The sequence below is a fragment of the Corvus cornix genome, chromosome 3 (assembly GCF_000738735.6).
Source record: "Corvus cornix cornix isolate S_Up_H32 chromosome 3, ASM73873v5, whole genome shotgun sequence".
NCBI lineage: Eukaryota > Metazoa > Chordata > Aves > Passeriformes > Corvidae > Corvus > Corvus cornix.
In genome coordinates, this window is record NC_047056.1 from 24,132,088 (window position 1) to 24,148,028 (window position 15,941).

A 15,941-nucleotide genomic window follows, 5' to 3' on the forward strand; every position below is an offset into this window, starting at 1 on the left:
TGCCTGATTGGATTAGCAGAATTATGACATTTTATGGCTTAATGCCAGTGATGTCAAACTTCCAACTGTTTTTTTTTCCTAATTAAAGCTGATTTGAAAATGCAAGTGTATTTCCTTGGAGTCAGTTTCTGGATTTCATATAGTGTATGTTGCCAAAGTAGACTGTAACAGTAGGAATATACTTCTTTGATTTCAGATAGGTCTCTCAGTTTAACTGTTTAGCAGGTTCCTGATAGCAGGTTCTAGACAATGGGTAGGGATCTTGTTTTCAGTGTCACCTTCAGCAGGTGATGGGCTGTAGTCAACCATTCCTCTCATCTCCTTCCTCAGCAGCAGGTTTTCTTGGTTTGTGGTCTCCAGTGAAGGCCTTTGGGGGTGAATAGCTCAGTAGTTACTCCTGCTCCTGTCAGCACAGGGGCAAGAGTTTGCTTTTTGTTGTAACCTCACATTGTTGACCCCCTTTGTGACCCACTCTTGTCCTCAGTACTCTCTGCCAGTTGGGCTTCCTGCTTTGTATTCACACACTTCGTTTCTCTTTCTGATTTGGTTGAAATTTTGCTGAAATTGTTGTGTTGATTTTTTGACTGACCCCTCTCCTATTTGCCAATATCCCCCCATTATGCTGGCAGCTTCTTCCAGCTTGGTGTTGTCTGCAGATTCTTAGATCTGCTCATTAGTTGTCATTCAAATAGCCCTTAACTGGTCCAAGGCAGAACTACCTGAAAACCCCTCCCATTCTGACAAACAAAGCACTTCAGACCTTTCAGAGTAATTGCCAGTCTTTTTATGATTATGTCTGTAGTTCTCTCCCTCACTTGCATATAAGACTGTCGAATACATAGTCAAGAGTGGTGCAAGTGCATTCCTTCTTCCCTAGGAATGGGAAGAACAAAAACAAACTAATGTTGGGTGTGGATATCGGCACATTTACTAGAAGCTTTGTGCTTAGCCTGAAGAGTTCTGCAGAGCAATGGAGTGCTCTGTGTGAGGGAACTATGCATTACATATTTTGCAAGTATTTCCTTTCCTTTTATAATTGGTTTTCACTGTTGGCATTTAAAAGCCCTTTGGCAATTTAGATTGTAGCAGGGTGCTGCACGATAATATTTGGGAATGACAAAACCCTCTGCCTTGATTTTTTTGCTGGGGTTTTTGCTATGCTGCAAAAGTACCTTTCATGGTGTGATACGTATTTCAAATTTGCTAAAAGTAAAAAATAAGTTTTACTTTTACTGACATTTTATATATTTGTTCAGACATGGTCAAAATAGACCAGTATTTTATTCCATTTTTCTACGAGTATGCTTATTTCTGAGAGACCTTAAATGTTGCCCTTCTACAGTCTCTAATGCAGAAAACAGTTAGATATATAACAAAAGTGTGGACAAGAAAAGATTAGTTTTAATTATTGTTAGAGAAAGTTGTTCATAACTTGAAGCTGTTGTATCTTAACTATATTTGGCAAAAACAGAGCTTCAAATGTGAATTGTAGACCATCACCTGGTTGAAGACTGGGTGTTTTATTGTTGTGCACCTTGTTCTTATGCTCGGATTTGTAGCAGAGGCACTGTTTGCATACAAGGACACACGTTAATACTCATTTCTTACTTGCATTCTGCGTGCCACATTTCCATAAGAACTGGTTGGTATTGTGCAAAGGCATATTGTTATACTGCATTTATTGTTCCCAATTAAGAAACATTGGCCTCATCTGCTTGAAGCTATGGATTCTTGTGCAAGGGAATAGAATTCAGCCCCTAATGTGGGCCCCAGGGTAGAAATGTTTTACATATGCTTTACACTATCAGCTCAGGATATGAACTTTGTTTACGCAGCTCAGTCTTCAAGTCAGCGCCGAGCTGTAAATCAGTCTGATAAAGCAGTAAGAAGAGGGTTCCCACGGCAGCCCATCATTCAGTGGTTTTCAGGCAAGACTGGGAATCCACTTTTTGTTTTTCATTTGGCAGTGTGGTAAAGGGTGATTCCACCAGCAGCCAGAGATGACTTTCCTCATGCATATGCTTGACCCTTTGTCACTGTTACAAAAATTTGACCTCCATCCAGCTAAAAATACTGGATGCCACTCATATCTTTCTGCTGAATTTCAAATTAATTCAAGAGGGTGTTTCATGCAATACATTCTCCTCTCAAGGAGTGTTATTCCATTAAGAAGTTGATCTGATGCTGGAAATTAGTATTTCTTCCCTCTTCACCAAAAAAAAAAAAAGACTGAGGTTTTTTTATGAGTAACTAATTTCTTGCTCTGGTAAGAAGAGATGTCTCACCTTCAGTCTGTTGAAGACTTTGTGTTGCACATCCAGTAATGCTGTAGGGATCTGGTTTAAATGAAACTGCAACTTGCTTACATTTAATCCATGTGTCCAATAGAGTTAATTCCTAGAAAAATTTGTGCTGTTGTATGCTGACAGCTTATTTTGACAGGTGCTAAATGCTTTGCATGCAGGCCTGAGGATGTTTGGCAGCTTAAAACATTTGGCTATTACAAGTTCTTACTCTCAAAATGGAATTTTCCATGCACAAGGAACATGCCCTCCGTAATTTATTTTTCAAAGCTTTTTGTATTTTGTAATTATGAGAGTAATTCTTAGAATTACTCATTATTACTCATAATTAGAATTGCCATAGGGCCAAAGACTTCAAGTTACTTGAAAGATACAGTGAACTGCATAGAATGAGTAAAAAATGCACTACAATGATCAAGATTAGCTGTTGAGCATCCTATACTACAGTTACACTGTACACAGAATCTGATGAGATTGCCAAATGCAATAATGAGTAAAAACTAGATGGTATTGCCTTGATAAGCATTTTGCATATTATTAATGATAATATTTTGAATTTTTCCCCAGGCACAAAGATGTCATTGTCAGCCAAGGTAAGTAAAACCATTTATTTTTAAATATTGGATGAAGTTGAAAATATTTGCTTTTGATTGAATAGTACATCCTGTAAATGAATATGTTGGGACATAGGCATATGAAACAGGGGTTTAGAGGTAAAATGGTGTTTATCAGCTCCAAGAATTCATTTGGCAAAAAGTTACTTCAGACATGTATATGAATCTTTGAAATTATGGAGAATTACCTCATCAGATTGGATCTTTAGTAAGAACAGAAATTTTCAGTAGGTGGGTGGTGGGAGGATTTGATTTACAAACCCTTTTTTAAAATTATTTTCTCAATATGTATGCGCATAGAGAGCGGTTATGAAAACAAAAATCTCAAGTTTTGACCTATGTGCCAGTCTTCATCCAAGCAGGTGTGAGTGAGACTTTAGAAATAGTTTTAAGATATTTTATTTCTGTCCCATAACCAGCAAAAATGTCAACTCGTGAAAAAAACAGCCAAGGTAAGAATTAAGCTATGCCCTTTGGTTGCTTTCTTCTAATTTAGCACTCTCACAAATCTTTTATTTGGCTTTTCACCATCAAAGAGTATCAGTGCATATTCTCTTAATATTTCAACTCTTTATATGCATGTGCACATTGCAATCTATATGGGGATTATTTGGGGATAGTTAAAATAAATTACAGCACACATAATTTCCTTGGAGAGGAATATGTGTTCAAATGGAAGTCTTGCATTGTTGCCTAAGATATCAGAGTATTAAGAACTGCCAACTAAAAGATTTGTTTTATCTCAGCTTTCTGTCTTGCCAATATTACAACATATAAATGCTGATTAGACAAGAACAGAGACTGAAGGTTTTAATACAGTCTCCTGAAATGAAAAATGAGTCTCTTCTGAAGTCTGTGTCTTTGCACCAATGAATCTTGCGGTCTGTGGCTACCTGCTGCTGCTGGCTTGTTCTGTAAGGAAAAGGAGCCATCTATCTGATCTGGTGGGATGTGACAACAAAAGAAGTCCACTTCTGGTGTTGCAAAACTACTCTGCTTTGATGTCCTGCAAACTGTACTGAAGCATGCAGTTTCAAAACTAAAGCATGTAACCCAAGTGCATGCTGTACACAACAGATCTATGTACAGGGGTTTTGTCTCGTGCTTTTTTTCTGCTAATTAACAAATCTGTAGTCTTCAGATTCTGTGCTCCCAGCAAGTTTACATTATTTACAGTTTGATTGCTTTTGGTTCCTTAAAACAAGAAAAAAAAAAAAACCCTCAGATTTTTTTGAAAGTTAATGTACGAATTGTTGTAATGAAGGCAAAAATCAACTTGAATCCAATTGCTTTATCTTTTTCTAGTTCACAGAGAAATTACAGGTATAAAAATATTCTGAATTGATGCTTACCAAGAGCGTCTTCAGAGACAAGATGTGTGAAAGAGAATGAATAAGTATCAAGAACAAAGAAGAAATGTTTCTTTATACCACGGTGCTTAACACCAGCTGTGGAACAGTACGTGTGCAGCAGTGGTTACTGTAAAAGGAAAGCTAATCAGTAGTGGCCAGACCAGCTGCAATTTAGCTTTGCAAGTTTTTGAATAAAACTGTTCTCTTAAAAATACCTTTTCTAGTAAAAACAGCTTTTCACAAAACAAAGTTGTGTATAGCTAAAATACCTTCAGTACTAATTATTTCCTTACAGCGTGCTTCTACAACTCTGCGTGGTCTGCCAAAAATGGACCATCCTGAAGTTCTCTCATTCTGGGAACTGTAACTTCAGTAGCCTCGATGTGTTCCCTGCTATCTACTGTGTTATTATGCTGAGGATGTGATGAATGGGCACCTTCCAAGTGTGTCATGCCACAGTCTGTCCTGAGCCTAATTGGAATGAAAGAGAAACATGATGCAGATAGCAGGGCCGCACATATATGGGAGGTGGAGGGAAAGTCTTGTCATAGAAAATGCATTTGCTCCATTTTAAACACGTGGAGTTGCAAAACTGCCTCTAACATGGATGCATTTGCAGTCAGAGAATTCAAAGATTTTTTTTTTTTAAATGTGGACCATTGAATATATTTTTTGACAGGTTTTAGAGTATGTCTGTGTGTCTCTATGTGTGTGACTGTGGTAGCTTGTGTGTTGTGTTTACTGCCACAGAAAAAAACGTGTAAGTTACTGGTGTTGCAGCAGGTTCACCCATCCTTTCCAGTATAAGCTTAGCAATACTTTGTCACTCCTCTGTCAGGGGAGGTGACTTCAGCCTGTTTTGTACTTGATGGTTGCCACATAAGTACACCAATTTCCAGTTGGCACCTTGACCCAGCTGGTCAGGAAGCTGAAGAGTTGCACAGACAGCATAAGGTTTCTGAGGTAAATCCTGTGGACTTGGACAGTGTTGTCTTGGACAGGTTGGGATGAAGAGTTGCCCTTGCTCACGGTGTTTGTACAGAACCTTCCTGTTCTGGAACGCAAAGGCACAGGAAGTTACAGCTGCTTTAACACTCCTTTGTGGCTTGTCAGTCTTTGCCTCTAGGGGCGAGCAGTCTCTAGCACGGTGTTAATTAAGTTTCAGCAGCTCCCCTGAGCTGCTCATTTCACTGAGCTGTGTGTAAAACACTGTGTATGCCCCCAGCATTCACCTCCCATAAGGATTGTGTCCACATGCTTCCTAGACCTAGGAATTCTGTGAAGGAGGCTCTTGGGAAGACTGCTGGTGTGCAAACTGTCAAGCTTCAAAGCAAATCTATGGTAAAAATACATCAGTGTCTTTATACACATTTAAAATAAGTTTGGAATCACTGTGAACTTGCAGACTTTCATAGCAGAAGGTGTTTGCATGGGATAATGGGACGCAAGATGACAATTTTGTGTTGCTTTGAACATCCTGGAATCACTTTGTTTCCATTTTTTGATTCACCCAATAAAGAAACAGCTTTGAAAATGTTAGTATAGTATAGTACCACAAAATACAGATGAATACATTTTTGCATGCATAGTTCTTGGAATCTAATTTTTCTAGCAGCAGAAGTTACTGCAATAATATCTGTCTTGTGATAGTCTGTGTAGATCCATTGTGGTTTCTGTTGGTGTTGGCATTAGCTATTAAACTGAAAGTCGAGGAGCAAGTGAGAGTCTTAGATGAGCTTCAGCAGTGAACGGCATTAGCTGTGGTGTCGGAATTGGCTTTGGTTTGGTGTGGAGTCCCCCTGAGAGTGTTGCATGTAAATGTCAGCAAGACATAGGCAATTCTCTTCTGCCAGGAGCAGCAGCAGCATGGGGAGCCACAGCCTGCAGCTGCCTTGTGTGCAGCCACTTGATTTTCTTCTGCTGATGTCCATGCCTAAGCCACAGGTGTTGCAGTGCTCATCTCATACCTTCTCAATACCCAGTTTTGTTCCCTCGGTGCCTTTATCTCTCCACTCGGGTTGAATTGCTTGTACTTCATGTTAGGTTAGGCCTGAGCTTTATGCTTCTGGGTATGTGCTGAAGCAGAGGTAATAGGGTCAGTTTGTTTGTTTGTCCTTGTAAACCACACCAGCCCTTTTACAATAAAATCCAGTAATAAAATTCTGTGAAAATCCAATAAAGCTATGGGTGAAATGAACAGGTGCTTACTACAGCCTTAAAAGGACCCTAACTAAAATTATTCTTTTAAATTCTTTACCAGCAGGTGTTTATAATTGCCTATAAAAGCCATCTTGCTTCTGACTTCAGCAGAAACATTTTTAAAATATTAATCATAAGGCATTCATATTTTTATACCCAGAAGTTAAAGACCTGGCTTATTTTAAGATAAAAGGTAATTTATTTCACTGAGATTGTGTGTTTGAGTTTGGTTTTCAGTGATAGCAGCTCCATATATGAATCACTTGTTCACTTATTATAAAGTAATAAGAGACACTTAAACTTCTTGAGTGGCAATAAAAACCATATGTGAAAGAATTAATGAAAAACATTCACTGCATTCCTAAGTTTTTTGGGTTTTGTTTTTAGGGTTTTTTAAAATTGTGCTTTATTGGTTTCCAGTACTTTTTTTTCTGTTAGTTTAACTGTGCTGTAGTTTTAGCTTCACGGATGCAACAGCCATGGAGCACTCAATGGAAAAAATTTACCCTGCTGACAATGTGTCCTGTCTGCTGAGAGTGCAGAATTCAGTGGCTACCTCAGATCACTTTTTCATCAGACAGAGATTTTGTATCAGATGGTTGTTTAAGGTGCTCATGTACCTGAGGGCAAATGGAGACCCAGTCTATCGTTATTGGGCTTCTTGCTCTTGTTCAGGCACAGTGCATATTATTAAAAAACATCAGTACTGTCACAAAACCAAATTGTGTATTTGGGAGTTTTTGTCATTGATTCTTGGTGAAGTCTGGATTTTAGTATTAAAGCGGGAAGCATTTAGATAGAGTCTTACTGAGCTTCTTTGTGTCCAGTATTCCTTTTTGAGTCCTTGGTTTTCTTTTTTTTTTTTTTTAATGAAAAGCTGGAGTTCAATATTTAACTTCAGTTTTTTCAGTGCTAATGGTAACTGTTGTTAATACCTAGATTCTTAATGTCACCTAATAGATGAAAAAGCAAAGGTTACTTATCAGAGTATGCAAAATTATTAACCAAAGATCTGTTAAGAAATTTCAAGGCAAAGCTGTAAAATCATTCCAAATCAAGGCAAGTCTCTTGTCTCATCTGTTGTACTTGAGTGTTTAGTTGGCGTTGCACCAGGGCTCAATAACAGCAATGCATGTCTGTTTGTCAGGGTCAGCAGGCACTGGCACATCATAGCTTGGGCTGAGAGATGGCAGACCTGCAGCCACGTTTTAATTCCACTGTAACATGTGGAATGTACCGGTCTGGGCTTGGTGGCTGAATTTGGTTGTTTGTCTCTGTGCCGTTAGCACTGGTTTGAGTTAGAAATAGGGTTATAAGCTCTTGTCCCTCAGGTTAGTGGTCCTGCAGAGTTCTTGGACACAGGCCTGAAAGCAGAAGGCTTGTGGGAAAGATGCTATTTGTAATATTAAAAAGCATAACTTCACTGGTCAAGCAACTAGAAGGTGAAGACAGATTAATGAATGTACCCTGGATGTGGTAGTTTATTGTATGTTACTAGACTGTTCTGCTTGGCCAAGCTAGTTGGGAGTCTTTTGGGGTTTTTCGTTTGCTTGTAAATCACTTTAGGGTGCTGCTACACACAAAGAGAGCTGAGCTGGGGTTTTAATGCATTGGCACATGTTGATCTTTCAAACTAGATGGGGTGGGACCTAATGAAAAATAGTCATAATTTGCAAAATTACTGTAATAATTCCTTTAGCACTAAACTTGTGTGTATATATATGTAATCTACTGTATGCTCGTTAGACATCCCATTATGTATACACTTGTTAGCTGAAGAGCAATTAATTACAGCACAGACTTGCAGGGCAACCTCAAAGTGTCTTGTCTAATGAGGAATAGTGTAATAAAAAATATATTCTTCTAATATTTTGTCCAGTTTTGTTGAAGAAATCATTAATTGAGGGTGAAGGTTTTTCATGTGCTTCTTCAAAAGTACTTGATGATTTCTTTTTGTGGCATGTTTTTTAGAAAACAGGAAGATTTTGGTTTTGTAGTGTCACTGTCTTCAAATTTCTGGAGTATCTGGGTAGCAGCTTTCATATCTTCTGAATTGCTTTTTGCTCCAGATACTTCTGAGTTAATCTACAAAGACTTCTTTGATCTTTTTTTCTCCTCCTTTCCCATTATTTTTATTATTTTCTTTTGCAAGCCTTTCATATTCCCCCAAAAATATGATTCACAGAAAGTAATAAATTGCTTAAGTGCCACTGCATGAGTCTTTCTGTGCTGGCTTCTTGGTAGCATGAATTTCAGCCTTTCAGATGATTTGTATTGCAGTATCTTTGCTCTCTGTTATCACCTGCAGGGTTTTTCATTGGCCTTACCTTCCAGCTTGCTTTCCCTGAATTGCTGGGTTTTAAGGTTTCTTCCAAAGGTGATTTAATAGAAATTGTTGGGAGTTGAATTTAAATGTTACTGAGCTCTGCTTCTTCTTACTTCTTATTTTCTTATAAGGCCCGATTAAAAGCTGATTCATGTTAACAGGAATCTGCTCGTGGTACAAGGAGGCTTTGCAGTAAACTTTCAGCCAGTCCACTATTTGCCTACAAGTTTTTATTTGCCCCTAGTTTTAGTCCTGGACTGCCATGCCTTATCAACAGGTTCCTTGTGTGCAAGGTAGCTATGCTGGCTTACAGTGTCTGTCAGAGAAGATGCACTCGTATCCTTGCAGGTCAGCCAGGCTTCTGGAGCTCCCTCTCACTAGCAGCACCTTGTTTCACCAACATATTTATTCCTTTCTTCTCTGTCAGGCTGTAAACTTCCAAAGAACATGCTGTAAATACTTTGGTTGCTAACATCTGCCTTCAGCCTGCTGGGACCTATTTGGCTTAGTGTTTACACTAATGAACTTAACACAGGGAAGTAGAAGCACTGAAATTTCACTGATGACACGAAGCTGGGAGTCCAAACTGGTAGAGTTGGAAGCTGAGATTTTAATACAGTGAGACCGAGACGTTCCTGAGGCTGGAGTAGTATAAAACGTAATTAAATTATTCATGGTGAGAGATCACACATACAGGAGTTGCTAGCAATGTTCTAGCTATAAATAGGTGCTTGCCAGAATTAAATGGTAGGGAAAAGGGCTATAACATGCCACTTAATTGTAGGAAGATTGAACCACTCACTTATTGAGAAAACACAAAAGCAGTCCCAGGATGTATCAGAAGTAATTCTAATGGAGATAGAGGCCTTGTGGAAAGTGTTAATGCATCAAAACCCTGGTAGGTTCTCCTCTGTAATACTGCATGCACCCATAATCATGAAAGGTAAGTTTTGTAGTGCTGTAGGGACAGCCTAAACCCTTATTATGCAAAAAGAGAGTTAAATAGCTGGATGATTTTATGTTTTCAGAATATGCAGGCTGGGAGGGTTGCTATTTTCATGCTCACCCAATGCACTTTCTGACAGCAGATTCTGTCTGAGGGCAGACCTGTGCTGAAGAGAGCAGCTGTGCTGTCACACACACAGAAAGAAAACAACCTGGCCTTGGATTACTGTCACCTGGAAGTTGAGGGGTTTCCAACTGGTAGTAGGAGGAGGTTTTTGGATGCTATTCTGAAACACATCAGCAGAGTGTATTTGTGTTTCTCCAGTGACAGCCAAGGCTCTGCTCTCCAAAGTGGATGCTGCAGCATCCTGTGGAGTAAAAAACATTGATGCAAGCAGAGAGAGGGCGCTGGGGGAGCATGTTGGGTATCTGTCAGGCTGGACTAGGCTGAGCTGAGACAAGTCATGAAGTTTCTCCAGCTCACTGGATTAATTTTCAAAGCTACATGCCTGAACAATGCTCAAGACCACCTTTACATGCGCCCTCACCATGTCCTGGCTTCTCTCTTTGTGTCTCTCCTTCTGAGCAGTGTTTTGTGTCACTTCAGCTGACTACGGCCACATTTTAGTCAAATTAAGTGTTTCTGCATCTTTGACACCGAGTTAATAATTTCCCCAAACCTCTGGGGAACCCATGGAGAGCCAAGACCTGCATGGAGTCTGCATAGGTCCAGCACGCCCAGAGGGCTGCTATGTGAGGCTAATAAGCCTGAGCCAATCCTGGGACCATAAATTGGGAGTGCTGATCCCGTGTTCCCTGGCACTTGTGTAAAGAGATTGTTGAGGCTCCAGAGGTGAAATATTGTGGAGCCAAGCAGAGTTTGGCAAGGGCTGTGAATTTGAGCTCGAAGCTGCACAAAAAGCAGCTACAGCTGTTCCTGGTGAAGAGCTGGCCCCTGGAGCCAGGGCGCTGCAGCCACTTGATGCTCCTTTTTGTAGCAGCTCTAGGCCTGAGCTGTTATATTTTGTGTGGCATGGATAATCCATAGCACCTGGGTGTGCTACTGCAGAGCTTCAACTGTACTTTTTGGTTGGTGTGATCCATATTTGAAAGGATTTATAGGATGTCTGCGGCTGCAGATTAATTAACTTAGTAAGTGCCAATGGTTCTTCACAGTGTGCCCACCTGGCCCTTTCCACACACATTCCCCAGTCCCACTTTCCCCAGATGCTTCTGCACAGTGGATAGTGGGGTCTGAATATCTCTTTATACAGAATAAAGAATTTTTAGTTTCATACCTAATGTTTTCAGGCTGGTAGATACCAGAATTGTCAAGGATTTTTTGTTGGTTGGGGTTTGGTGAATTTTTTACCCAGTCTCTTTAAAATTTTTGACTTCTTCTTCCTTGTTGTCCCTTATATACATATCTGTCATAACATGACCAAGGCTCTTTTCTCCCAGAAGAAGGGAAAAAAAGTCTAGACATGCTGCTTTCTACTGGAAAATATTGAGGCTGCAGCAAAGGAACATAGTCTAATGCTCTTGATCATTCAGTTGAGCAAGTATAGTATGAAAGAGTTAAATCACTGATTTTCTTAAGTTGCAAATACAAGAATTTGGCCTCAGGCAATCAATTGCTATTTGAGAATAGTGTTGATATGCTGCCATCCTCTCTTGTATTTCAAAAGATTTTTACATTAATATTATATCTGCTCTACAGGTTATTCTAACAAAAGAAAATTTACAGTATTAGACAAAAAAAAAAAAATTCTTCCAGTGGGCTGTTTCTTTTCTCCTAATCCTTCCTCTTCTTTCAGGAGAGGCTTAATCAAGTTTTACCTAGCCTGTGTCTTTCTAGCAAGTGTTTTAAATATGTACCTTCAAAGGTAATCTGGAGTAAATTGATCTAGCCAATAAATGTAAAAATATGTTCTTTCTTTAATGGGAAACTTCAGAGAGCTAATTTGTATCTGAATGCCTTGTAGATACTCTTTTCCCTGAGTTCCAGGAGAGTCTCTGCTGCCAGAGACTTGACTGAATTCCTCTTGGACTCTTCATCTCTCTCATCTGCAGAGTCCAGCAGGTGCAACTGCCTCCATCCATAAGAATTTCAGTTGCAGGTTGTCTCCACTGTTCTAAGCAACAATGAGAAATTTGATCCTAGATTTTTGGTGTCATTTTGCACTGATCTTGTGGAACCAGAAGTGTCAAGCTCAGTGTTAAATTAAGAATTTATGGTTTAACAATGAGCAGCCTTTTGTAAATACCCTCAGGTATTAATTTATAAGACTGTGAGTGCCAGATTTTAATAGAAAGGTCCTTGTTAATACATTACTCTTGGGTTTGGCCAGTGTTATTTTATCTCTGAATATACATACTATAAAAAATAATATTGGTGGATATATGAGACATGGTACTAGTTTGGAGTAATTATCTAAACATTCATGTCAAACTAGTGGCAGCTCCAATCTTTAGCTTTTCTTAGCAATGCAATTAAGCAGTGCACATTTGGTACAATAACTATTTTGTCTAATTTAGCTACCAGGGAGTGATTTTCTTTGTTCTTTTTTATCTGAGACAAGTTTTCTAGTGTTCTAAGTGGAGGGACTCACTGGGTACTTGTTTAAAGGACCCATGTTTGTTCTTGGAAACAAGCAAGACAACTGATTTTCATCTCTTCAATATTTGTTCCTTTCATACCGGACTTATATGGCTCAACTTTCCTTGTATTAACATGCTAAATAAGAAAAACTTTTATATATGTGTTAGTTTTAAATTGTTCAATTATTATGATTCCTGTTCAGGAATAATTTCTGGAACCTGTGGGATTTGTTTTGCAGTAGCTTTCAGTCGTATTTGAGCTGTTGCCTCCAGCACAGGGTAAATGTTCTATCAGGATCGAAAGCGACACAAAATTCAAGTAAAATGCATTCTTATTTTCAGAAAGTTGACTTCAAAACACTAATAATATTTTTTCAGGTCTGGGAACTTGGTAAATTTGATAATGGTCTGCTTCATCAAACAAACAAAAATTTTTAAAACTCTTAAGCCTGTAGAACTACAGTGTATTAAGAGGAAAACCAAAAGTTTTTGACAAATTGAGCCATGTGTGTTGGGAAATCTTCACAGTGAGTGTCACACATGTAGAAGAACACTCCTAACTAGCTTATGTTCAGGTGTACAGATTCATTGATCTAGTTAAGTCTGAGCAATGCAACGTTGTTAAAATCACGCACAGGTTCATGGGTAGATCTTTCTAAGTTAGGAGTTACTGAACACAATATATGATTTGGTCACCACAGTATGTGCCAGTGCTGTCCAAATAATCGCTGTGTGCTGGGATCATCAGTGCTGTATTCCAAGTTAGTGCTTTGTGGTGTTTTTAGACCTGAGGAGGTATTCCACAGACTTTCACACAACACTATAAATGAAATTATAAAATCCTTTATGATAGAAATACTTTCTTTAAATAACCTAGAATATTCACCACATTTTTCCTGTAGTCTGGTTTTTGCTCTTTTTCCATCTTGTCTAGGTTGAGTGTCAAGAATTAATTTCCAAACGTTGTACAAAATTGCTTTATATCTTTAGTGGATGAAAATAGTTACAAGTTTTTCTTCTTTCATTCTCTAACTGTAGTAGGACAGAATATGTTTCTGTGGTCTGTACAGTAGGGGTATTTCAAATTCAGGAAAGGGTAGAAATCCTAGTTTAAGGTTAGTCTAGCTCACAACTTTGATTATTTCTCATTTTTTGTGTCTTCTAAAAATGCTTCTGTTAGCAGAAGAGACTATTTTTGAGACTACATTGTTTCTGCTGTCACCAAAATTAGCTGGTTCTGTTGCCTTTTTAGATCTCCAAGTTTGACTTGAGCTATTAAGTTATGGTTCTGTGGAAATAAGTCTGAGTTTCTCATAATTTCAATTTCAGATGTTTTAGGGAATGCCAAACTTAGATTGCACAATCATTGCAGTCTGAGTATTAATCTTATGCTTAATTGGGGAAATATTTCCAAGCATTCCTTGGGCATTATGGGGAAGTCTGTTTCATGGGGGTTTTTTTAAAGAAGTACAAAAGTAATTGTTTAGAAATCTTAATTTTAGATCTTAGTATTAGTTGTGTCAAATGTGATTAGAGATTTCTTAATACTCAATTGCTAATTTACAGCTATTCTTCTACTCCAGTTCTACTCAACTATTTAAATTTTGGTTTGAACTCTGAGTTCTCTGTGTCTGCTATGATTTTCAAATCCCCACTCATAAAAAAGTGTCAGCGTTCCAAATTCACAGCAGAATATTATGTTACTTTGGTTAATATTTATACTAAAAATGGATATTAATTACTGAAGAAGTTGAAGAGCTATAAAAAGTTACTACTTCATTGATGCAAAGTTAGTGAAATATTTGGCTCTTTGTCATCAGTGCTTTTTGAAAGGAAGCTGTAATTTTCCCTGGTGGTAGGTAAGCTCACTTGGCTTGAAAAGGAACTCCTAAAGGCTTGTGAAGTGCTTAGATGACCCCAGAGAGAGATAGACATGTGTTTTGTCACGGCTATAGGCAATATTAGCTGGAGTCATTATGAGCTGTTGCTTCTTCCCATTCTTCAGGATACAATGCTTAATAACTCAGGTTGCTGTATTAGTTTGTGATGATATATAATCCTTGATTATATTGGTCAGCAAAGCTCCTGACACTTTTTCGTGCAGTGGCCTTGTGTCTTAGCTTGGCCGTTAGGATTTGGGAAGGTGGGCAGCTGGGTAGGAGAAGGAACCAGTTGGGTAGTTGGCCTCGGAGGGTCGTGGTTAGTGGGTCATACTGTACCTGGTGGCCAGTAGGTGACACATGGGGTCTGCAGGATTCTGGCCTGGCCCTGCCCTGCTCAGTGTCTGTAACAATGACCTGAGGTGGCACAGTAGGTTCTTGGGGTCACAGTGGCAGCAGACCGGGGGCCCAGGGGCTGTGCTGGAGCGATGGGCCTGCAGGAACCTCAGAGAATTCAGCAGGGACAGATACCGAGTCCTGCACCTGTGGGAAAGAGTCCCTGGCAGGAATACAGTCTGGGGACAGAGGGGCTGCAGGGAGCAAGCTCTGCAGAAAAGGCCCCTGAGGTGCTGTCAGGTGCTGGGAGAGGCTGTGCCATCTCCATCCTAGGAGTTTTTCAAATCTGGATTAGGCAAAAGCCTGAGGAACCTAGTCTGGCTTCATGGCCAGGCAGAGGTTGGACTTAGAGACCTCCTCAGGTCTTTTTCAACCTGAAATACCTTATAGTGTAATTCTGTGACTAATTATTTATTCCATTTCAGATTTTAATTTCAGTTTTGCCTTTATAACTTAACTTGCATGTCTAAAATGTTACATGCTCAGTCTGCTCTATCACAAATTCAACTAATGCTTACTCTGTGTGTGTTTAATGTTCCATTTAAAAAAATAAAATCTGGGCCTTTACCAAGCTCACATTTCAAAAATAAATGTTATACAACCAGTGTGATTTGCATCTCTCTGCTTATTACTGGTTTCTTTTGTTCTTATTTCTTGTGTAAACTTGCCACATGATTAATGTGCCTTTTTGTTTCAACAGAGGGAGAATATATCAAGATGTTCATGCGAGGCCGACCAATCACAATGTTCATTCCTTCTGATGTAGAAAACTATGATGATATTAGGACAGAGCTGCCTCCTGAAAAGTTAAAACTGGAGTGGGTGTATCCTTAATAACTGCTTGCTGTTCCCTTTTTGTCTTGTCTTGCATTTTTCCCTTTTAGCGTCCAGTCTTGTCTCTTCTCTGTTAAGAGGTAAAAATTAACAGTGAGGAAAAATGTTCAAATCAGTATAACAATGGACATGGTTTGTAAGTCCTGAATAGTACAACTTTAAATGGCAGACTACATAGATACAGAAATACTATACTTTTTCTTTGTTTGTTTTGCTGTTGACACTAATTCTAATTTATCAACTGATTTATATTTAGTGTGAAAGAACACATCTTTGGAGAGTTACAGAGTTTCACAAATGTCCCCCTCTGCCTCCCACTATATTAATGTAGGCTTGGCTTCTGGAACATTGCTAGTTTTCAATCTCTGATCCTTTTTTAGGAGGCTTAAGAATTCTGGAAGATGTTGAGTTTGTTGTCCTTTCCTATGGAGTGAGGATTGCCATCCTTGGCACTGCTTCTGTTTCAGCTCCAAAATGAAGCAGTTAATTTC

General features: G+C 39.0%; 1 protein-coding gene across 7 annotated transcripts in view; it reads left to right on the top strand.

Moving 5' to 3' along the window:
- EML4 (EMAP like 4) overlaps window positions 1-15,941 on the top strand; it is a 149,301-nt gene that overhangs the window by 97,689 nt on the left and 35,671 nt on the right. For 5 of the 7 annotated variants that reach the window (XM_039568470.1, XM_010393663.3, XM_039568468.1 and 2 more), the window contains 3 exons: window positions 2,871-2,896; window positions 3,337-3,369; window positions 15,317-15,440. In XM_039568470.1, coding sequence (XP_039424404.1) covers window positions 2,871-2,896; window positions 3,337-3,369; window positions 15,317-15,440 — 183 coding nt within the window. The remainder of the gene's footprint in view (window positions 1-2,870; window positions 2,897-3,336; window positions 3,370-15,316; window positions 15,441-15,941) is intronic. The other 2 variants (XM_039568466.1, XM_039568469.1) reach the window with 1 other exon arrangement.